Below are 22,938 nucleotides of genomic sequence, written 5' to 3' on the forward strand. Positions count from 1 at the left end.
AAGCCAAAATTCCATTCCCTTCACTGAAGCAAGCATTCATGCAGCTCTGATATATTCCCATAGAAATGCCTCCATGATGCGCTAAAGGCAAGCATTGATTTAATCGAAGTGTTCACTCCCATTAGGGTCACCAGAGAATCACTGACCTGGGAGCATTTTAGTGTCACAGTCTTCTTTAGTTCCCACCTTACCTCTGAGATGCTTCTGAGCCAGAATTCTAGCATTCCTGCAAAATCAGTGACCTCAGAGCCTTTGCTACACCATGTACCTCCAGTTTCAGCATACTTGTCTCATGTTTCTAGGTCAGAAGCCTTTTAAAAGGTCCCTGAGAAGCTCGGATGCTGTGAGCGAGACCAGCTCAGTCAGCCACATTGAAGACCTGGAAAAGGTGGAACAGTTGCCCAGTGGGCTAGAGCACGACAACCTAGAGGCCCAGTGCCCCGAGCAGCCCTGCAGGGCTGCTGACCCTGTGGCCAGACAGACTGAGGCCCTGCAGGATGAGGAAGATGACCACTCACAGGTAGAGGAGCTGGAGCGCTTAAGATAGAGCTCAGTTACACTGGGCTAGAGGCTGTATTGACTGTCATTTCAGGGAAGGTAAAGTTCTATTGAAGATGTGAACTATGCCACATGCTAATATGATAAAAACTTCTGTTGTTTGTGCTAAACTAGGAGTTTTGCACAGATACCTGTCAGAAAACCAGGCTTTTTAGGGGGCAATTATTTTTTGTGTAAGTAGAACAAATGACAATTGACTATTTTGTCCTGCCCAACATAGGCGTACCCTTTCTTCCAGTACCATAAACATTTTGTACTGAGAGGACTCGTGGACTTCCTTCAAACACCTGCCACTTGAAACACTGCGCTCATCTCTCTGAGTCTCATCGTGATGAGGCTGTTCACAATGACTCTTCTGGTTCTCTTCCACTGTCGTAGTAGCTCGTAGTTGGGTCACATTGTGGTAGATGCTTGCTGATGACGCCTGCGTTGTCACGAAACAGAACTTCTTGCTATAGCAGGGTAAAAGGCTCAGCTAGGCGGAAGGGAAACACCCAGGTAGGGCCCAACAATTCCCCCTCTTTTATTTTTTAAGTAACTCCTGTCTTAGGATCAGACTGGGGTTCCAAAATTCTTTCCCGTCTCTGAAAACCCTGCCAGTCTTCAGGATTTCTGTCTTAGGCGAGTCTGGTCTCAGAAGGCTGCCCATCTTTGGCTAACTACTTGTCATACAAACTGAACTTAATTTGGGCCAATAGATTATTCCCGGCCAATGAAAACCAAACCTGTTTGGCTTAGCAATCAAGATAAGCATTTAAATCCCCAACAGCCTTGCTGCTATTAAGGGCCTTAACAGGGGTTACACACACAGAATGATAAAAGAGAACAAGATATAACAGGGTTTCCCAGAGAAAGTCCAATTGTTCCTGAAGGAGAGCAGTTTGTTGGTTGAGATTAAGAATGACCAACTGAATCTGAGTATTAACGCTATTCTGCACAATCAATGCCATGGCAACCTCTCCAGACAACGTATCCATAGTTCCAATGACAGCTGCTGATTGAGATGTGGCCACACTGGCCACTGCAGTAGCAGTGGGTGAAATGATGATGACAGCAATGACTGCCACAGTAATGCCAAAAGTCTCTTTTATGCCTGTACAGTACCACTGGGAATCAGCCTTCATCTGGTAGGGGGATCACACCAGGAACTCGAATAATCAATGCAGAATCTTCCTGTTCCCCGAAACTGGTCAGTAGATAGGACCTGGAAGAACAATTGAGAATCTCCTCCCTTGACACTGCCTTAGTCCCATTCCTAACCAAAAAAGAAAAAGGGTGCCAACACGCGTGGCGCAGATTTCAGAAAATTTTTACTCTCCTTAATTGGGCAAAAATGTAGGGAGGTTTCAAGAATATCAGATACACTTCAAGAGGCAGTACTTAAAGGTCCAGGCCAGCACCTATATCCTGGTCTAGGAGGCAGATAACTATCATTTCTAACAAGACTAATGGGGTACAAAATATCTCTCAATCCTATAACACTAGCATTGCTATGGAAACATTACTAAAAGTAAACATGAATAAAAAAGGAGCTATTTAACTAGGCTTTATAAAAATCTTAACAAAACATAGACTATTCTTTAAGATGAAAAGTAAAGTTAAGAATTATTCGTTTTACCTTTATGTGAGCTGCCGTTTTACCTGTTGTGCAACCAGTTTATTGTAATAACGGCAGGCTGTGCCGTGCTATGTGATCCCACTGGCATCAGGATTGGGGGATTCTTCATGAAGCTTTAGTATATCTCCAGGCGGACTGTTGTCCACAGGACGCACAAAATTCTCAGGAACCCAAACAGGGGCCTCAGCATCCTTGGGGAAGATGCAAGCTGATCCTCTTACCCTGACTATGATGGGGTCAGGTCCCTTCCAGGCTCCCGAGGCCAGATCTTTCCATTTAACCAAACCAGTGTGTGCTCTGTCCTTCCTCCAGTGTCTGTCGGCCGCTGAGAGACCAGCCTTATCCACAATTAAAAATTTAAGATATAAAGAATAGTTGATAATTTTAGTAGGAGGGGCTCATACCCTCCCTCTGTTATTCTTTCAGGTTGGTTTTTTATGCTCAAATGGCCTTCCCCTATAGTTGCTTGACCTTGAGAATTGTAAGGGATACCTGTTTTATTAAGAATATCATAATAAGCACAAAATTGTTGAAATGTTTTGCTGGTATATGCTGGTCCATTATCAGTTTTTATTTGCCTAGGCACATTCATAAAGGCAAAGGCTTGTAAACAATGGCTTTTCACATCTTTGATCCTTTCTCCACTATGAGCAGAAGCAAAGATCAATCCTGAATAGGTATCTATGGACACATGGACATATTTCAATTTCCCAAAAGAAGGTACATGTGTGACATCCATTTGCCAAATGTCATTGGGCATCAATCCTCTAGGATTGACACCCAGACTGGGTGAGGGAATTAACAGAGCACATGAGGGACATTGAGTAACTACCTGAACAGCTTGCTCCTTGGTGCATCCTGTACTGTGTCTTAAAGATTGTGAATTTATATGAAATTTTCTATGTCATTGAAGGGCCAAATCATAAGAATCAAGAGCTATAGCTACAAATTGTGGCCTAGTATACACATCAGCAGCAGCATTGCCTTCTGCCAAGGGGCCAGGCAATCCAGATGACCTCTGATATGCCCTACATAAATAGGCTCTCTGCATTGCCACAGCAATGCCTGCACTTGCAAAAGACAAGAGCAAATAGGAGAGACAGGAGCAACATATGCAACAGTTTCCAAAGGTAAAATAATATTAGATACATAAACACTATCTGTATAAATATTGCAGGGCTCTTCAGGAAACAAAGATAGCGCCAAAGGAAGGGCCTTTAATTCAGCCAACTGTGCCGAGGTGCAGTGAAGCATCATTTTCTCCACCTTGCCCTCTGAAAGGACCACAGCGTATCCCTTAGAAAACCATCAGTGAAAACTAATCTAGCCTCACTCAAAGGCTGAGTTTTTACTATAGAGGGAAAGATCACAGGATGTAACTTAAAAAAACTGACAAATTTTATTTTCAGGATAATGGTTATCAAACTGACTAGTAGTGGAACATGAAAAAAAAAATGGACCAATCACCAAAAGTTCTAATCAAATTACTTACCTGTTCTTGATCATAAGGTAAAATAATCATTCTGTGAGCAGGTTGCATAGTCAAGACAGCTCCCATATCATGAAGAACATCCCTTCCCCATAACAGGGGTATTTTCGATGGTAAAGGGTTGAAAATATTCCATATGTCCTTCCTCATCTTTCCATTAAGTATTATTTTACTACGTTTTTGAGGAGCTGTCCCCACTCCTTGTAAAGTACGTAATGACCAATTACAGTTTTAGTTGCTTCTCCTGTTAAAGCAATTGTAACCAGAAAGTCTGAAAGAGTGTCAATAGTCATAAATAAATCTAGGAATACCAGATTATTGTCTCTAGCTATTACTATTTTGATGATATAAAGAGTGAGTTTGTCTAATTGTTCCTATGCAAGGCCCAAAATCTGCCTGTTATATAAATCTGTTGTGACTTGGCCCTCTCTAATGGGTCCTGGCAATCCAGTCTGAGTTCTTAAATGGCCTATAAAGGAACAGTACATTTCTCTTAAATCAGTTGTATTAGCATAAGTAGTTGTGAAATTCGATGGTTAACCATATCTAAGAGGAAGAATCTAATCAATTGCAAACCATACGCTGGATATTGGCTACCAGTATACGAATTGAAAGCTTGATTTTTTTTAACATCTTAAAAACAGCAGCTATGGCATGTAATTCAATAGTCTGTGTTGAGGCAGGGGAAACTCAAGAGAATAAACATATGATCCAATTATATATGTTGCCTTCTCATAAAATAGCCAATTTAATTGCTGTTTGGAATAAGGTATGTTTCATCAGGTCCTTTTTCTAAAATACTTCCATGACTCAAGCTTACGATTCTGTACATCTAGCTCTCTTTACTTTCTGTAAAGCTATTCAGTCACTCCTCAGTTAATTGTCTAGGGGAATAGAATTTGCATCTCCCTTGGGAATATCAAACAAAGGCATAAGTCCTCCTGTGGTAAACTTAACATATCTTAGAAGCTTTTAAAAATAATTTAAAGTAAACTATCTTGAATTTTCTGTGCCACAGTTTGTTTAGGATATAACTGATGTCTCAAATATTGAAAAGGAATATTGAATCTTTTTCTGGAGCAACAGCTACTCCCAAAAACTTAAAGCACTTTGCAAGCGTAAAGGCTTGCAGTAAAATTAAAATGTCTATATAATGGATAATATACACTGAAAGATTCAAAGTCTTAGCTTCTTGTATTGAAGCAGTGACAAAAATTTTTTACATAATATAGGGCCAAAAGTGATTCCTTGAGGCAAAACGTTCCATTGGTATCACTTCAAGGACTCTCCAAAATTATAAGCAAGCTCACTAAATGAAAACTTTAACAATTGCCAGGATATAAAGAAACAGCATAAAAACAATATTTTAAATCTATAACAATTCTACATGTATTTCTTGAAATAGCAGTTTGAGTAAGCAAACAGGCTGTAATGCTCTTATAAGTTAACAATCTCCTGTTTGATTTTTCTCTTAATTACAAATGTGTTAGAATCTTGAGCCTGTCTGTGAGCGAACTGTAAACTGTAGCCAATGTAACACTGACAGTCATTAACCATAATCTTTAAGTTTCCCTTGTAACACTAGAGCACAACCATAATTTTGGAAAGCAAAATTCAACCTCCAACAAACTATCTATTCTCCAAAATCCAGTCTCTCCAAAACACCAAATCTATTCCCCCTGCTTTAAAGTTTGACTGTCAATTCTTGCATATGAACGAATGATGGTGCAGGCTCTAATTCCTCAACAAAGAGACATTGCCCTAAATTCTTTTATAAGTTATTAAAATATTATCCCAATTTAGACCTGTTTCCCTGGGTTGGCTCATGCCACGTGTTGTCTAGAACGACTCCATCCGAATTACCAGCCAATCAGAAACAAAAAATGAAGTGGCTACACATATCTTTAATATTTAGATCAAACACCATTTTTACTTTTTCTAGCTGTAATTTTAAGAGAAGCACTTTGTCACCTGTTGAATCCAATAATCACAGTCAGAGATCCTTCTAAGAGAAACAGCCATCAGCTCCATTACCATAGAAGCTGTGAAGCTGATGGTGCCTTTAAGATTGGCTCCTGCAGACACTTAGCCCTAGGGATCTTCTCCAGCTGACCTAGGCTCTAGCTCCAGGTACAGGGCTCCAAAGGCCAATTTAAACTGTTTTTTATTTGTTCCTTTCTTGAAAGGAGTTAAAACTAAATCAAGCGGTGAATCAACCAGCATTTAAAGTTTTAACTATTTTTTTGTTTTAAACATGAAACACAAAACATTCAAGCAACTAGAAGCAACACTGAGACATAAATTGACATACATGGACAGCTTGGTGCACCAAGGTCAGACAATAGACAGAGGGAAAGAACTAGATGGCGTTCCACCAATGGAACCCAGACATCCTACCTAAAGGACCCAGAACCAGAAATAAGCACTTCTCCAATAGGAGCCAGCAAGGAAACAGGACGTCTCCAGCCTTCCTTCTGTCCCTAGGAGAGCTCTTAAAAAAGCTTAAGCTCATTTTCCTTCTTTCACTTGTGTCTATTTGGGACTGAAAAATCCTCTGGAGGCCACCATGACGAGCTCAGTGCCGTCTGCTGTGCAGCACGGTAAGGCTGAAGCAAACAAGCCTGCTTCTCATGTGGCTGTAGCTTCTCTTCTACGTGAAGCTCACCCTGGGCCCAGCTCAGGAAAGAACCAGAGAAGTCGCCTCTCCCAGGCTAACAAGCCAGAGCTTGCTGCCTCATTCCTGTCCATTCCTGTTTCCCCAAAGTACTGTGTCACCTGTAGAACCCTAAGATGCCCCACCCGTGCCTTTCTAGTCCCTAAAAGTCAAACAGTGGGAGATGCTAAGATGGTGTTCCTGTGGACTGCAGTGTTGGAGCCTTAGTTACACCACATGAAGCCTATAATTACACTTCACCTGGGTGGTTGCTGACTGCTGCCCCCTTTATTGTTTTTTTGGGGGGAGAGGTGCAAATGATTATAAATACAGTCTTCCCTGTTTATTTGGTGCAATGAAGTATAGCAGGTAACATGGGGAGGGGTAAATTATCACCTTTAACAAGATTGATTTTTAAATGTTTTTGTACATTTGGAATTGTTACCTGGTTTTGCTGCAACAGAATTTACCTTGAGACATTATCTGATGTTGGCTTAAATAAAGGCTCTTGAAATTGCTACCTTTAATCAATATAAATCTTAACTTTTCATCAAATAACAGAAAAGGGTTTTGGGGGATGGTTTGTTTGTTTTTTTTGTTTGTTTTAACAGTATTTTTTTTTTTACTGGATATTTTCTTTACTCACATTTCAAATACCCTTTCCCAATTTACCCTCTGGAGTCCCCCTATCCCTTCCCCCAACCCTACCTCTATGAGAGTATTCCCCCACCCACCCACCGACCCCCTTTCTCCCTCCCTCCCTCCCTTCTCCACACCCTGGCTCTCCCCTACATGGGGTCATTGAGCCTTCACAGGGCCAAGGCCCTCTCCTCTCATTGATGCCCCATATGGGTCCTTCCATGTGTACTCTTTGGTTGGTGGTTTAGTCTCTGAGAGCTGGGGGGCGGGGGGGGGGCGGGTCTGGTTGGCTGATATTGTTGTTCTTCCTATGAAGTTGAAAACCCCTTCAGTTCCTTCAGTCCTTCCTCTAACTGCTCCATTAGGGATCCCGTTCTCAGTTCAGTGGTTGGCTGCGCAAACCTGCCTCTATATTTGTCAGGCTCTGGCAGAGCCTCTCAGGAGATTTTTTTTTTTTTTTAAAGACAAGGTTTCTCTGAACAGCCCTGGCTGTCCTGGAACTTTTTAGATCCTGGAACCTGCTTTGTAGACCAGGCTGGCCTCACACTCTCAAGAGATTTGCCTGCCGAGTGCTGGGACTAAAGGTGTGCAGCAGGCAACATGAGAGTTCCTAAGCAGTAGCTTCCTTACCCTAACTGACCATCTCAGCAGCACACACAGGGAAGCTGCCTTCATGGTGTTCAGACACTTGGTCTCCCAGGATCTTGTCAAAAGGCAAAAGCTCAGCTCTTTCTTTCTGAACCTTTCATCTTGCCTAGTACAGAGCAATTTTGACAGGAAGTTTCTGAAAGTAATTTCTGACTAAGGAGTTTTCCTGACCAACTTGTCTCTGAAGTCACTGCCTACTCTCCAGTGAGGCCAGTGGCCTCGCCCGCCCACCCTCCCTCACTGCTGGGAAATAAATGTCTACTTTGTAGTGATGCAACAGTCATCTAAACAGATCGCCTTTGCCAAAATGAGGCTTTATTTCGGGAGACAGTAAGGATGGAGGAAGTAAAAGTGCGCAGGTGTGAATTCCAAACCAGCAACGGTCTCTTCAGGCCAAAAGGTGAATTCTTCGGTAACCCAGATCTGATGTTAGTTCCCTGGAGAGATCTTTTCCCATAAGCCATCTTTATTTTTTCTGTAGAGGAGAGCTTTATTTCCAGGAAACAGTATATTCTCTGGAGATGGGAATTTTTTTAAAAACATCAAGGTAGATCTAATATGGTCAACAAAGTGGGGGGGCTCAGCCAGAGGAGAAGTAGAAAGGTTCTGAAAAAGACAAAATGGCGGATGTGAGAGGAGCCAGGCTGCACCCCCCCATACAATGTCAGAGTAGCTTTGGGCTGTGCACACATTCACTGGGCTAGTTCTAGTGTGGTTCCTCTGTACATCTGGGGAGACACACTTGATTGCTTACTGCTTCACCTGTGTAAACAGCTGCCAGGACGTTACTAATCCCCCACTGTCAGAAAGGAAAGAGACTGCCAATGGCTACAGATAGTCACTCTCACCCACTGGGAGAAGCAGCGTCAGCTGGTCTAACCCTTTTTTCTTACAGATGGGAACCAGGGTGCGGAGACTTAAGGTTTAGCCCACCTGTAAACTCTCACCTCTAGGATTTGCTTGTCATCTTGCTGCAACCAGAAATCCACATGTGGGAATGGCGTCCAGGAACACGGGCCTATTCGAAGTTGTTCTGTCTTTGCATCATAAATGCTAATCATCTAAAAGAACCATTTCCATGACAAGCTGTAAGGACACTGCCTTCCTACCTGCTTAGTCTAGCTCCCAGGTTGTTTGTCCCCTTAGCTGAGAAGCTGCACACACTGACCTCCTGTAATAACAAAGCTGCCACCATCGAGTGCCTCTCTGTGTTTGGTCCTGTGCGTTGCTGTGTTTACTTTTGACAACAAGCCTACAAGAAAACAGCATGCTGCCCTATCAAGGGGAAGCTGATGGTGAGGTGTCAAGTCACGTGTCCAGTGAGCATCAGCAGTGCCTCAAAGCCAGGTAGGTCTGACTAAAATAAAGCCTGTATTCCTCGTGGCTACACAAAATACCTCCTTATTACTACTACCCTAAGCAAATAGTCATCATGTCACAGGAAACAGCTCACAGTGCCCAAGTATGACAGACAGTTCACACCTGCCAACCAACACTCAGGAGGCTGAGGCTGAGGCTGAACTCAAAGATCACTTTGGGTTCCAGGACAGCCTGGATGATAAGAGTGAGGCCTTGTCTCACAAAAGGAATAAAATAACAGATCTGAGGTTTTTAGTTTTTGTTGCTGTTTGTCTGTTTTGTTTTTGAGACAGGTACTGACTGGTAGACCAGGCTGGCCTCAAACTGAGAGAGATCTTCCTGCTTTAAAGTGTGCACCACCATACCTCACCTGGTTTTATGTTTTGCAGTGGGTCTCATGTAGTTTGGGCTGGCCTTGACGCCCCTATGTGGAATCACAGGTGTATGCACCACCACAACCAGTTCTGTAGAAGCTGATTGGCCAAAAGACCCCTTCCTTGAATTTCCAAATCATGCCAGTGGTAATTTTCAGCTTTGAGCAGGTTACTCAATATTCTATTTATTAACTAAATAACAAAAGGAATCTTAAAGTGGGTTCCAGGCCACCCTGGGCTGCAGTGTGACTCTCTGTCTCAAAAAAAACAAAACAAAACAAAACAAACAAACAAAAAAAACCCCAAAAACAAAAAACAAAACTAAACCACCAAACTGGTCATGGTAGTTGATAATCCCATCACTTGGTGGACATTTATGCAGGAGGCTTGCCATAGTTCCAAGACACCCTAGGCTACATTGCAAAACCGTATCAAATGCAAATTTTTTTAAAGACAAAATTAGGACTCCTGAAAATGGTAAGAGATTGGCAAAATGAATGTGTAACACTAAACACTTTACACTACACAAAGAAGCAGACTTTTGAGCTTGCTGGGGCATGAGTTACTGGCACATATGTGAAACCAGGCATCTGTGCCCTGTGTCTTCAGTTGTTTTTGAGACAGAGACAGGGCCTCAGGGTCTCCCACTAAAAGTTCGGCAAGGCTGGCTGGCTAGAAACCTCAATAATCTGCCTGTCTGTCTGTCCTCAGTACTAGACTGGAAGCATGCTCAGTACACGTGGATTCTTATGTCAGTGCACAGATTATATCAACACAGCAAGCAAGTACTTGGCCAGTGAACTCCCACCCCCATCCCACCTCAACCCTGGCTCCTGTTTGGCTTCCTTTTTGAAAACTACACACCCCAGGCTGGTCTCTACCTCACAGCAATCCACCTGTCTGTCTCCTGAGTGCTTAGACTAAAACTGCCACCATGCCAGGCTTATTCTGGGCATTTTAAATTCTTCGAGCTTCTACCAATTCTTCAGATGGGATGAATAATTAAAAAGTACCCTAGAGTCCAAGACACAATTGTACACTTGTGTAATACTAGCCCTGGGAAATGTTGTGGCTGTTACATAACAAGCTCTTTTCTAAAAAAGAAAATCTAAAAACAAAAGAACCTAGGTGAGAAGGGCTCAGTGACAGAGCACTTACCCAGCATATATGAGGCAGTGCCTCGACTCCATCCTCAGCACTGCTAAAAACAAGGAAAAATATAGTACCCTAAGGAAAGTAAACTTTTAAACTGACTCACTCATCCAACGACTCCTTAGTCACTTCTGTCCCTGCTGTCCTCTCTATGGGAAGAGGCCCCAGGCTGCTACTGTTTTCTTTATGTTCCAGGCAGAGAACTGGTGTCTAGCACTTAGAACCTAAACTCACTTAGAACCTCTTAACTCTTGAAGAAGTAGGCTGGGTCCTGGAAAGGAGGTGGCCATAACTTTTCTCAGGTCTAAACACTTGAGGCTCTTGGGGGGCTCCCTCTTTATCCATCCCACAAAAATGGGCTGCCACTCACTGGGCCTCCTGCTAAAGCTCTCGCAGCACGCAGTTGCTCCTCTGGGCCACGATCTTGAAAGGAAGCTCTGTAAATCTCTGCAGTTTTAATGTTGACTGCTGCAAGGGACAAGGGAGTGACTAAATCAACAAAGATCCAAAACAGACTTTGCATTCCTAGCACTACACATGAGAAGCAGTAACAGAAAAGAGTGGGATCTGAAGAAAAGGCTGAGATGCTGACAACTTCTGCCCCAGCCCAGGGGGGAAGAACAGTTCCACATATGTTCTGGACTCTCAGGGCACATCAGTGACCATAGACACTTGTAAGGCTGCCAAGTGAGAGAATAAAGTAAGAAGTGCCTGTGTGCTCACTACCCAGCTCACTAACCAAGGATACACCGGAAGCCCTCTGCAATTTGCTAGTCTCAGGACTGCAGAGAGAGCCTTGGGCTTCTGCCTCAGGACTGAAGAGAGAGCCTTGGGCTTCTGCCTCAGGACTGCAGAGAGAACCTTGGGCTTCTTCCATTCCCAGAATGTATAGAGACCCAGATACCTCACACCTTAGCCATGAGCACTGGCCCCAAATACCTCACACCTTAGCCATGAGCACTGGCCCCAAATACCTCACACCTTACCCATGAGCACTGGCTAGGGAAAATAAAGGCCAGACCCACCCATGTGACATTAAAGCTGCAGGAGTGGGTGTGGGGTGTGCATAACCTATGCTGAACACTGGCATTAACAGCCTCACAGCTACAAGGTAAATCAAGTCAGGCTCTTCCCCGTCATTTCCAAACCCACCAACAGATAGGATGACTGCCCAGTCAGACCTTTAACCTGACATGGCCTGCCATACCCACATGGAAACCATATAACCCTCTGATACAAATGCTACTTACCGATGCCATAAATGATTGGAAAGTGATTTTCATTTTCTTCCCGGTCATTTAATTCTAAGAAATGAAGGGAAGCAGAAGCACTAAGCAGTTGTTCCTCATGAAGGAAGAGCTCAGTCAGTGCAGAGCTCCGGATGGGCCACTGCCAGCCCTGCCTGCCCAGGAACACAGACAAGCTCTGACAGTCTGGAAACCAGACATCAGAGCCTTTGTGTAGAAGTAGTGTGAACATCCAGTTCAGTTGGGTAGGACTTGGTAGCAAGAAGTCTACCTAGTGATAAGGTAGTGGGGACAAGGCATCCAATGAGTGACAGTTTCTTTTGAGTCTATTTTACAATTCCTATCCTGATGGTAGCTGTTATAAGGGTATAGATAGGGCTGGAGAGACGGCTCAGTGGTTAAGAACACTGACTGCTCTTCCAGTGGTCCTGAGTTCAATTCCCAGCAACCATGGTGGTTCACAACCATCTGTAATGGGATCTGAAGACATCGATAGTATGCTCACATAAAATAAATCTTAAAAAAACGTACAGACAAAACTTTCCTGAGCCCTTATACCCCCTTTGGGGAATGCAACAGAACTTACCTGTTACACATAATGTCACTAAGTGAATGTCATCATCCTGTTTGTCAAATTCACCTACAATTGATGTCAAAAAAGTACCCAAGTTAACAGGGGTATGTGAGTGTGGTTAAGATATATATGCATGAAAATGTTCTAGTAAGGTCCTAGGATATAGCTCAACTGACACAGTAATTGCCTAGAATGCTCAAGGTCCTGAGTTCAATCCTAGCACTACAGAAATGGGTGTGGTGCAACATTCAATTTCAAGGCCAGTCTGTGCTGCATGAGATCCTGTCTAAAAATGGGGTAAGAGTAGAGGTTAGGTCAGCAAGAAGGCGAAATCTGGAAAGCCTCTTGCAATCTATGTTCCATATATGGGACCCCCACACACAAGTTGTCCTTACTTTCATGCTCAAGCTATATAGTGCACATATGACCCAGTGCTCACATGGGTCTAGAGACATGGCTCAGTGGTTAAAGCACTTACTCTACTCTGGCAGAGAGCTGGGTTCAGCTCTTAGTACCCACAAGGGGGTATTCTACAAGGAAACAGACTCTTTTTGAGTCTAAATTAGAGCAAAAGAAATGTATGTGTATAAGAGTTTGCCTGTGATGTATGTAACCATGTGCATAGTGGTTCCAGGGACTGCCAATTCTGGAACTGGAGTTACAGACAGCAATGAGCTGCCATGTGGGTGTTGAGAATTGAACCTGGGTCTTCTGGAAGAGCCAGTGCCCCTGACCACTGAGCCATCATTCTAGTCCCCAGAGCAAAAGTTTTGTGAATGTTTTTGGACAAGAGAATAGAAGTGAGTAGGTTCTGAATGCCCATCACCCCACTGTAGGTCACCCTTCAGTTTCTGTACACAGCTAAACTCTTAACAGAGACAACAATACACCACACACACACCATATAGTTTTATATTCTGGTTGCTTTTGTTAGACACGGGTTCTCTACCCCCATGCAATTAAAACTTCTGAATAAGTTTTATTTGACACAGTCTCACCACATAGCCCTGGCTCCCCTGAACTTAGTACATTAACCAGGCCACGCTGAAACTCAGATTCACCTGCCCCGGCTTGTCAAAGAGCTAGAATTAAAGGGATGTTCTACCATCCCACGCTTTCTCAAGGGTTTTTGTTGGTCTCACTGTGTAGCTCAGGCTGGTTAGGAATAAACAACCTTCTGCCTCACCCTCCTACTGGTTAAGTAGGTTACAGTTCCCAGTAGATTTGTAACTCAGGATACTGGGGTTCCCTATTGTCAGGACTATTGTATTATTCATCTGTGGATCAGAATCTCTGTGCAAATGTCTGTTTTTTAAATTTTCTTACTTGTGTATGTACACTGTAAAGCACACAAGGAGGTCAAAGGTCAACTCACAGGAGTCAGTTTCCTCCTCCCAAATACCTGTCAGGCTTGGTGGAAAGTGCCTCTACCCACTGAACCATCCTGCCAGCCTCTCTGTGCACACTTTGGATGAGCTCCTTAGAATGGATTCTAAAAAGGGGAACAAACCTTTAAAGGCTTGAGCCACAGTGCCAGGTTCCTGGATGGCAGGCTGCTCCAATGTGTGTGTAGAATTAGTGGATACCTATTACACAGCTGATAAACATCACGTGTCTTCTCTTGTAAGGGTCTAACAGAAAAGGCTATCATTGCTGTTTTCATTGTCTGGAGATTAATTACAAAGACCACTCCTATACAGCTCAGAGTATGTACTCCCCAAGAAGTCATTAATTGCTGTTTTAAATGAGCCTCTGACATGTTTGCAACTAGTGGGGGATGAACTTACTAAGAAGCTGATGCGTAAGTTTCTGTGACAACTGCCTATCATCACTGAATCCTCCCACAAGGTGGACTTCCAGCCTGCCAAGAGAGGTACAATGATCAGAGTTAGGATAAGAATTGACTGTGTGCTGGTTTTAAGGTGATATTTAGTTAGTGGCTTCCAGGAACACCTACAACATATGATGAAAATACTTGTGGGCATAATGTGAGGTTGTCCAGGCTAACAGCAAGAGTGTCACCCAGAGTCCTCAGTGCAGTGTCACCTGGCCACCCACCTGGAATACTCTAGAACTTCTCAGTACCTCCGCCAAAGAGCATCTGGGCTTTGACCATCATGGCTCTGCCACCACTCCCACCAGTCTGACCCCGATATCCACAATAACTAAACATTGTCTGCAAGTAGACCAGGAATAGCTAACAGTTATGTTCTGAGGACCCTTGTGGCTAGCTTGGGCCAAAGCAAAAGGAAAGGGCAATTTTACAACCACATGAGTCAAAAGCCTGTGAAGTTTGCCAGCCTATGGCACAGACACAGCCATAAGGTTTGAGTTTTAAAAAGGACTCAGTGTCAACACACTCTTAGCATATGCAAGGCTCAGCATTCAATTTCTAGCACACCCCCCCCCACACACCTACAACACACATACCTACACACCTACACACACACACACACCTACACACACCTACACATAACACACATAACACACACACACACACACACACACACACACAAAGTTTGAATTGAGATAAGGCTACCTCAAACTAAGACATCCTCCTACCTCTGCACCTCTCCCTCCCAATACTAGAATTAAAGATATGGTACCACGCCTTCTCGCCATTCTTTTAACTTACTTATTGTACTATAAAGCTGACCAGTAGTGTCCCCAAGACTCTAAATACCTGTGTATGACTGTACAAATTCCGTCAAAGGCTACCAAGAAAATAAGAGCCAAGTGCAATAACAGAGCAAGTGGACCAGTTATGTGAGCAAGTGAAAGCCAGGCCTGGGTCACAGGCCAGAACGTAACTAGCTGTGTGGCCTTGGTACATGACCGTGTGTCCCAGGATAAGGATAAAACGCTGAGGCAGTTATTCTGGGCTGGTTCTTACCCTAGCCATGCTCAGATTGTTGGCCTGCTGAGGTACGTAGCACCATCACGTTCAGCTGGCCCTGCCATCTTCTTCAGTCCTTCCTACACATTTACCCACCTGCCTGCTTTGAGTATGAGCACTCAGCCTACACTGAAAAGGAAGTTCTTGGCTCCTAGAATGAGCAGGTCCCACAGAAATACCTCCTGAGTAGTCCATAACAAATTAATACCTGAGATGCAAAGATCCCAACATACACAGATTTAAAGCCAAACTCAGGTTAAAATTGAGCGCAGAAGCCTGACACATAATCCCAGCACTATGGAGGCCAGGGGGAGAAGATCATGAGTTTAAGCCCAGAGTACATAGTGAGCCCTGTGCAACGATGGGTTGTCCCTCCCTCCTGTCTAGCCATCCATCCATTCATCTATTTACCCGCCCTCTCTCCCTCCCTCCCACCCACCCATGCATCAGTCCGTGTGCTCAGGAGTGCAGGCACAGGGCGGGTGCCCCCCAGTGTCCGTCCATATGTGAGCAGCACAGCACATACCTTCCGCACTCGGCATGTTCAGAGAAGGATTTTATGGAGTTCATTATTAAGGGGACTTCAGCTTTGGTGTCAGATCCATCACAGTGTGTCAGGCAGGTCGCCCCATTTCCTGCAAAACAAGAGTGAAAGGAGTCATTCTGTATATTCTGGCAAGGGAGACATGTAGACCACCTCATCCTTAGGCACCCTGTAAGAGAACTGAAAGACTCCATGCTGCCCAGCCAACCCATCTGACCAGAGCACCAGGGACTATGCAGACAAGAGAGATATGGCTTTAGATTTCACTGGGAAACTCAAACTGCGAACACCAGTGGTCCCATGTGGTTGGGATGGTTTAACAAATCGTCTCCTTCCTCTCTGTCGTCATACCTGTGTGCCTCAGGACCACAATGTGACAAGTGGTAGCATCATCAGAACCCAGAATGGAGACGGAGCCTGTTTAAAAAAGAAATAACATGAAATACCCAGTGGGCTTTGGGCTATGACCCAATGCACTGCTTCCTAACCTACCATCCTTTGGGGAGGTCACTGCAAGCTCTCTCTGCTGAACATACAGAAGGCCCTGGGGTCCCACTTGTTGAACAGACTGACCTCTGAGAAGTCTGGCTCTCTCCTGTTTAATTGAAACAGAATAAAATAGTAGTGTGAATCAGTGAGGCTTGAAGACCTAGAGAAGTGGGGAGAGCCAGTGTGTACTCAGAAGTGGGAGGCAGGCCGCATGTCTGAACTGTGCTGTACTGGCAACAGAAGGCTGAAGCAGAAAGAGGAGCAGCAACATTCACTCTGACTAAATGCCACGTGACCCAGATCCCAGTGCATAGGACAGAGGCAGCCAATCCTTCATCAGAGTTCAAATTTTTGCTTTGTTCATTCTCTCTGTCCCCCCCCCCCCCCGCCTTCTCCACAGTAGTTCAGGCTGCCCTTACACTCTCCATTCTACCTCATAAGTGCTGGGATTATAGGTGTACATCACCACTTTACAAGTGTAAGAAAATCTGAGCAAGGAATGGTGGTTCTTGCTTATCATCCCAGCACTGGAAATCACAAACCAGCCAGACCGAGGCTGCTTAAAGGCAAAAGTGGCTGGGCATGGTAGGAAATATCTGTAATCCTAGCGCTCAGGAGATGGAGGCCAGCCTGGGCACACACTCACATGTGAGGGGAGCTGATGGGTTGGGGATTTAGCTCAGTGGTAGAGCGCTTGCCTAGCAAGCACAAGGCCCTGGGTTCGGTCCCCAGCTCTGGAAAGAAAAAAAAAAAAAAAAAAAAAGAGGGGAGCTGACACACTACTGAAATGAATTCTTCCTTCCAACTTGCAGTAAGCAAGCCTCGTCATGTGTCAGCATCCCACACCTGCTTCAGCCCTGCATCTGCCTTTACCAGGCCAGGCGTTACTGTAAATTTGTGTCTAATTAATAAAATCCAAGAAACCTGAGGAACTTAATGATCAGTCTAACTAAGCACTGTTTTCCTTTAATGATTTCCTGGGTTTCAGATGCTAGGACATGAGAACTGAGCTAGGAGGTTCTGGGGCTCAGAAGTCAGTCTCCAGCAAGGTTGGGGTGGGGCTCAGGAAAGCAAAACAGCAAACGGAAACCACATAACCTCCAACTCGTGAGGTGGCTTGGTTACTGTACAAACCAGGGGAAACATGACTGCCTCACATTTCATCACACCCCAGCCCAGTGACACACCAGAGGAGTTAATAAGGCATTCTTACCACTCATGTTCACAGCTGGCTCACCACCCGTGAGTAAAGTGCTGTGAGAACAAGTTACCACTTCAAGACAAGCACAACATGGCCATGCCGAGGAACAGTGGCTAGCCTGCTCTCTTCCCACTTGATAAAAGCTGTTTCTGAATGAAGCTTCACTTTAGCACATTTGTGTGCATGAGAGAAAGGGAGAAAAGCAGACGTGGTGAACTTGTGTGGGAGGTGTGCATGAGTGAGAGGTATGCATGTGTAAGAGGCATGCATGTGAGAAGTATGAATGTGTGAAAGGTGTGCATGTATAAGTGCATGTATGAGAGGCGTGCATGTGTGAGAAGTGTGCATGTGTGAGAGGTGTGCATGTGTGAGAGGTGTGCATTGTGAAGCGTGCATGTGGGAGAGGTGTGCATGTGTGAGGTGTGCATTTGTGAGAGGTATGCATGTGTGAGGGTGAGCCTGAGTAAGAGGTATGTATGTGTGAGAAGTGAGCATGAATAAGAGGTGTACATGTGTGAGAAGTGTGCATGAGAAGTGTCCATGTGTGAGAAGTGTGCATGTGTGTGAGATGTACATGTGTGAGTGGTGTGCATGTATGAGAAGTGTGCATGAGAAGTGTCCATGTGTGAGAAGTATGCATGAGTGAGATGTACATGTGTGAGAGGTGTGCATGTATGAGAAGTGTGCATGAGAAATATGTATGAGAAGTGTGCATGTGTGAGAAATGTGTGTGTGTGAGAGGTACATATATGAGTGTACATGGTGTGCTGGAAGCCAGAGGTCAGTTTTATATGCCTTCCTCTATTACTGTGTCCCTTATTTCTGTTTTACTTTATGTGTGCATGCACATACACCTGTGAGACGCCACATACATAGTATGCATGTGGAGGTCAGAGGGCAACCCTTAAGTCTTAATTTTCTCCTCCAGCATGCATGTTCCAGACACCAAGTGTGATACCGTGTGAGCCATCCTGACAGCCCTGCTTTAGTGTTGAGACAGAACCTCTGACTGATCCTGGGGCTCACAGTTTTGGTTAGACTAGCTGGTCACCCAGCACCTGGATTCAGTGCTCCACCCCTCAGCACTGGAATTACATAAGCACTTTGAAGCTTGCCCCACAGGCATGCCATCTACTGAGCCAAGCTCCTGGTCCCATGTGTCCTAAAGTGCTGGAGCCCGCTTGTCACAGTGTCTCCCAGATGAGAAGCCCAACAGCCATAGCTAGGGATATGCAAGCTTGAGTTCATGTGATTTACTGTTATAAAATATTCCTTTCATTTCTTCTGAAGACATAAGGGCTGGGGGTATATCTTACAAATAGGCACTTGTCTACCATGTGTGAGGTCCCAGCACAGGGCCAGAGATAAAAATGAAACTCCTTCTTACCTGCAACTTAGGGACCAGCCCACACCCTGTGCCCTGTTTAACTGTCTCTTCCAGTGTGCATGACCTGTGGAGTGACTGCCACACTGTGGAGTGGACCACATGACCTGTGGAGTGACTGCCACACTGTGGAGTGTGTTGTATACCAGATCACTAGCAGGAAGTCTGGGTGTGGCTCAGTGGCCGGAGTGTGGAGTGGAAGGTCCTGGACATAAAGTAATAAATAAATCCCATAAAGGAATAAATCCCAACACAGCAAACTCTAAAAAACAGCACAAGCCAACACACAGTACACGGGGCCACTCAAGATTGCCAAACCCCAGGTCTACCCTGGAACATACTGTGGAATCCCCAGTGGCCTGTCTCAGCATCTTGACAGCTAGTGTTTGGGGGAGGGGGTCCCTCCACATATGCTCAGTTAAGTCTTTGTGTTAGCAGCCCCTCGCTGCAAGTGGCCACTGTGCTGAATTATATAATATCCAAAATGAAGGGCAGACAGCAGGGTTCCAATCCTGACTTTTTAAGCATTGGGCCTGGAACAGTCACACTGTGTCTTAGCCACTGTTCTACTGCTCTGAAGAAACACCAAGCCAAAGGCAACTCTTATTTAAAAGAAAACAAAAGCATTTAATTGGGGACTAATGGAGAAGCACTCAGGCATGCTGTTAAGAACAATAGCTGAGAGTTTTGCAGGCAGAGAGACATTGGATCTGGCAGGGCTTTTGAAACCTCCAATCCCACCCCCAAATGAAATACCTCCTCTAAGAGGGCCATACCTATTCATTCCCAAGTAGTTTTACTAACTAGAGACCCAGCATTCAAACATAAGGGCCTATGGGGGCCATTCTCACTTAAACCACCACCACCCACACATCCCACAATCTAGTAAATAAGAACAAAGGCACTCTCATTGGGTACAGCATGGGGCCTTCTACTGTGGCTGGCCAATGAAAGCCTAATACCAGATAGCAGTAAACCCAGACATACATACTGGGTTTCCTGTGCACAGTGATGATGAAAACAGGTGGGGAAGGTTAACAGTAACAATATGGGATTGCCCTAACAACAGGCTATGGTGAAAGGTGTTTCAAACTTCTTAGCCAATATGGTGGCACATGCCTGTGAGGCTTCAAAGATCATGAATTGGTGATCAGTAAGACATACAGTGAGACCTCGAAAAGAAAGAAGGGGGTGGAGGGGAGACATACATGGAGAGCTAAGTGTTCTGGAATTTTCCATCTAAATTGTTCAGACTATGGTTGCCCAAGGAAGTATAACTGCAGGAAGGGGGAGGGGAATACTAATCAGGCTTATGACTCACTAGGCTGTGTACTCAAAATACTGATACATGAAAGATACAGGAAGCCAGGCATGGTGGTGCAAGCCTTTAATCCTAGAATTTAGAAAGCAGAGGAAAGCAGATCTCTGTGTTCCAGGTCAGCCTGGTCTACAGAGCAAGCTCCAGGACAGCCAGAGCTACACAGAGAAACCGTATCTCACTCTACCCCCAAGCCCCAGACAGAAAGAGACAGGACACACAGGATACACAGGACACACAGGATACCCAGGAATGAGCCAGACATGGTGCTTTATGGTTTACACCTGCAGTCCTAGCACGTACAAGGCTGAGACATACGTGTGTGAAAGGCCAGCCTGTGCATACAGTGAAAGTGTATGAGGAAAAAAACCATAAAAACAAACAAGATAATATACAGTATGCTGTCATTCAAAGGTGTATCATGGGTGGGGAGGGGAACTGCAGTCAGTATGTAATATATAAGAGAATAAATTAATTTTAAATATGTCATGCTGAGCATGTTGGATAATACCTCTAATTACAGTATTGCTGAAATAAGAAGTCTCAGGCAATTCAAGGTCAGCCTGTCTCTATAAAAAGAAAAGGGGTGCAGAGCTCACACAGAGAGGATGCTGCAGAGATGGTCACTAGTTAAAACTGTTTGCTGTGGGAAATCTACCAGAAGTGGGGTCCCAGCACTCACAAGACAAGACATGCCTGTAACCCCAACTCTGAGGTTGGTGAGGCTTGCTCCATTACAGCCTAGCTAAGATGCATATTCAGGGAGAGACCATGCCTCAGAGGAACTGTACACAGTGGAATGGCAGATGCTTGATGCCACCTTCTGGCCTCCCTGTGCACACACATGCATGGTCACCTATGTGCACATACACTCACACAGATGAATAACAAAGTCAGCATGTGCTGTGCACATCTTTAACCCCAGCATGTGGAACAAAGGAGAGAGAGGAGCTCTGAGAGCTAGGGGCCAGCCTACACAGTGAGATCGCAGAGCTACACTGATCCTGCCCCAAATCTTTTTACACAGTGGATTGCCTCGCATGTAAATAAAGTAGGGGAGGCAGATGCAGGCAGATCTCTTGAGAGGCCAGACTGATCTACAAAGGAAGTTCGGGACAACCAAGGCTACACAGAGAAATCTTGTCTCAAAAAACAAAATCAAGGGCTGGAGAGATGGCTCGGAGGTTAAGAGCACTGACTGCTCTTCCAGAGGTCCTGAGTTTAATTCCCAGCAACCACATGATGACTCACAACCATCTGTAATGAGATCTGGTGCCCTCTTCTGGTGTGTCTGAGGACAGCTACAGTGTACTCATACCTAAAATAAATAAATAATTCTTTAAAAAATTTTTAACCAAAACCATGAGAAGAATGGTTGTGACCAAGGGCCTGCTTTTCTACTTCCCCCTTCAGATCTTACACATCATCCCCTAAGGAAAGTGAACATTTCACTCAGCACTGGGCATGAGGTCCACACTTCAGATGCTCCCCTGGCCTCTGTGCAGCCTCCTTTGCCCTCACTGGGGGCCTCCCTGATCTTGAAAGCCAACTCTCCACCCTGCACGCCTTCTGGAATTTGTCTCCCTAAATAAACTAAACCCTTGCTTCCAGAGGCGCCACCCCACATCATCTCAGCTCCACCTTCTCATGTAATTTGTTGCATGGCCACTAAAACTACAAGTTTCAGACATAGGAAGAGAATCGCCTAAATCTTTGAGGTGGCTGGAATTTTTCTTGTATTATTCCTGGCTTCATAGACAAAGTGTACAGTGCCTAGCCCGATTTGTAGGAGCCAGTATTAGGATCAGTCTGTCTTCAAATACAAGTTAACAATCACAGTCTCCCTGTCCCATAGTTCTCAGGGGTTATTCTGCCCATTCATTTATACAACAAATATTTGGTTAGCACAATGCCATCTGCCTTCAGGAAGCGTTTGGCACAGGAAGCAGATCCAGATACTTGCTTACAAAGCAAGTAAGCAGACGGAACCACAAACCCCACAGCAACTCAGAGGAAACTTCTAGAATGTCTTCCGTAACCTCAGACTCCTAGGCTTCACCTCTCAGAGTGAACGTGGGCATCTTTCCTTCAAGGCTATAACTGATTAGGAAACAAGTCCCCTCCTAGATTACGTTATGTGAGATCCATGGGCTGACTGAGTCCAAACTAGCATGTGGGACACTTGGCCACCACTGCCTTCACTATGAGTCCTCTTTCAGAAGTCCCCACAAGGAAAGAACAAGAGCCATTAAGGCGCGGTCCTCCCGGGCCCAACAACTTCCAAACGAAGCCCTTATTTCTGGCCAAAAATAATCCGGTTCCCCACGACCTGGGGGGAGGGGGCAGGAATGGGCGCGCAAAGGGCTGGGGCTTCCGCTCACACCCTTGTGCATCTGGGTATTGCGGAGAGCCTCAGGAGTGCCCCGACCTGCAGAACCCTCCGAGTGTTGATGGACCCTACTCCCAACCCCCGTGTCCTCGCTCTATGTACGTGCTGTGCGACCTTCCGTAAATTACACAACCTCTCTGGGCCCCGCCTCAGCAGGTCCTTAGTTTTCCGAAGATCCCACCCGCCCCACAGGCCTGGGTAGTCCGCTCACCTCCAGAAGCGGGTGCGCTCGGACCAGCTCCGTAGCCGACAGTGGCAGACGGACGCGCCGCCCGTCCACCAGCAGAGGCATTGCCTAGGCCGCCGCCAGACCGAAGTACGAGGTTACAGCCCTGCAACACACCGCGCCACCCCGCCCCACGCCATACGACGCCCATCGTGGGCGCCACGCCTACCGCGGAGTCTG

General features: G+C 45.2%; 2 protein-coding genes across 9 annotated transcripts in view; one reads left to right on the forward strand and one right to left on the reverse strand.

Moving 5' to 3' along the window:
- Pdxdc1 (pyridoxal-dependent decarboxylase domain containing 1) overlaps positions 1-10,334 on the forward strand; it is a 91,681-nt gene extending 81,347 nt beyond the window's left edge. For 5 of the 7 annotated variants that reach the window (XM_006245705.5, XM_039086236.2, XM_063269268.1 and 2 more), the window contains 2 exons: positions 303-520; positions 8,501-8,803. In XM_006245705.5, the coding sequence (XP_006245767.1) occupies positions 303-520; positions 8,501-8,533 (251 nt within the window). In that variant the 3' untranslated portion in view covers positions 8,534-8,803. Of the gene's footprint in view, positions 1-302; positions 6,846-8,500 lie in introns of those variants that run through there. The other 2 variants (NM_001134961.1, XM_063269267.1) reach the window with 2 other exon arrangements.
- Positions 7,904-22,850, reverse strand: Ntan1 (N-terminal asparagine amidase). 2 transcript variants are annotated; one of them, NM_001025124.2, is made up of 10 exons: positions 22,744-22,850; positions 16,244-16,346; positions 16,103-16,168; positions 15,734-15,842; positions 14,099-14,172; positions 12,324-12,377; positions 11,741-11,794; positions 10,861-10,958; positions 8,553-8,666; positions 7,904-8,211 (listed from the first exon to the last, which is right to left on the reverse strand). In NM_001025124.2, the coding sequence occupies exons 1-10, from the start codon at positions 22,822-22,824 to the stop codon at positions 8,035-8,037; spliced, it is 930 nt and encodes a 309-aa protein (NP_001020295.1). In that variant the 5' UTR covers positions 22,825-22,850; the 3' UTR covers positions 7,904-8,034. The 2 variants fall into 2 exon arrangements, with proteins under 2 accessions (NP_001020295.1, NP_001380620.1); NM_001393691.1 differs by lacking the exon at positions 16,244-16,346.
- Between the last annotated feature and the right edge of the window lie 88 nt (positions 22,851-22,938).

The sequence above is a fragment of the Rattus norvegicus genome, chromosome 10, assembly GCF_036323735.1.
Source record: "Rattus norvegicus strain BN/NHsdMcwi chromosome 10, GRCr8, whole genome shotgun sequence".
NCBI classification, from domain to species: Eukaryota; Metazoa; Chordata; class Mammalia; order Rodentia; family Muridae; genus Rattus; species Rattus norvegicus.

Bases quoted from the DNA above. Each gene is read 5' to 3' on its own strand.
- Ntan1 (NM_001025124.2), bottom strand. From the start codon at position 22,824: ATGCCTCTGCTGGTGGACGGGCGGCGCGTCCGTCTGCCACTGTCGGCT. The intron at 14,173-15,733 runs GTATGTGCTGTG...CTCTCTTGGCAG, and splicing joins GAACATGCCGAGTGCGGAAG to GCTGGAAGTCCACCTTGTGG. The intron at 10,959-11,740 runs GTAAGTAGCATT...TGTCCCTTGCAG, and splicing joins TCCAATCATTTATGGCATCG to CAGTCAACATTAAAACTGCA.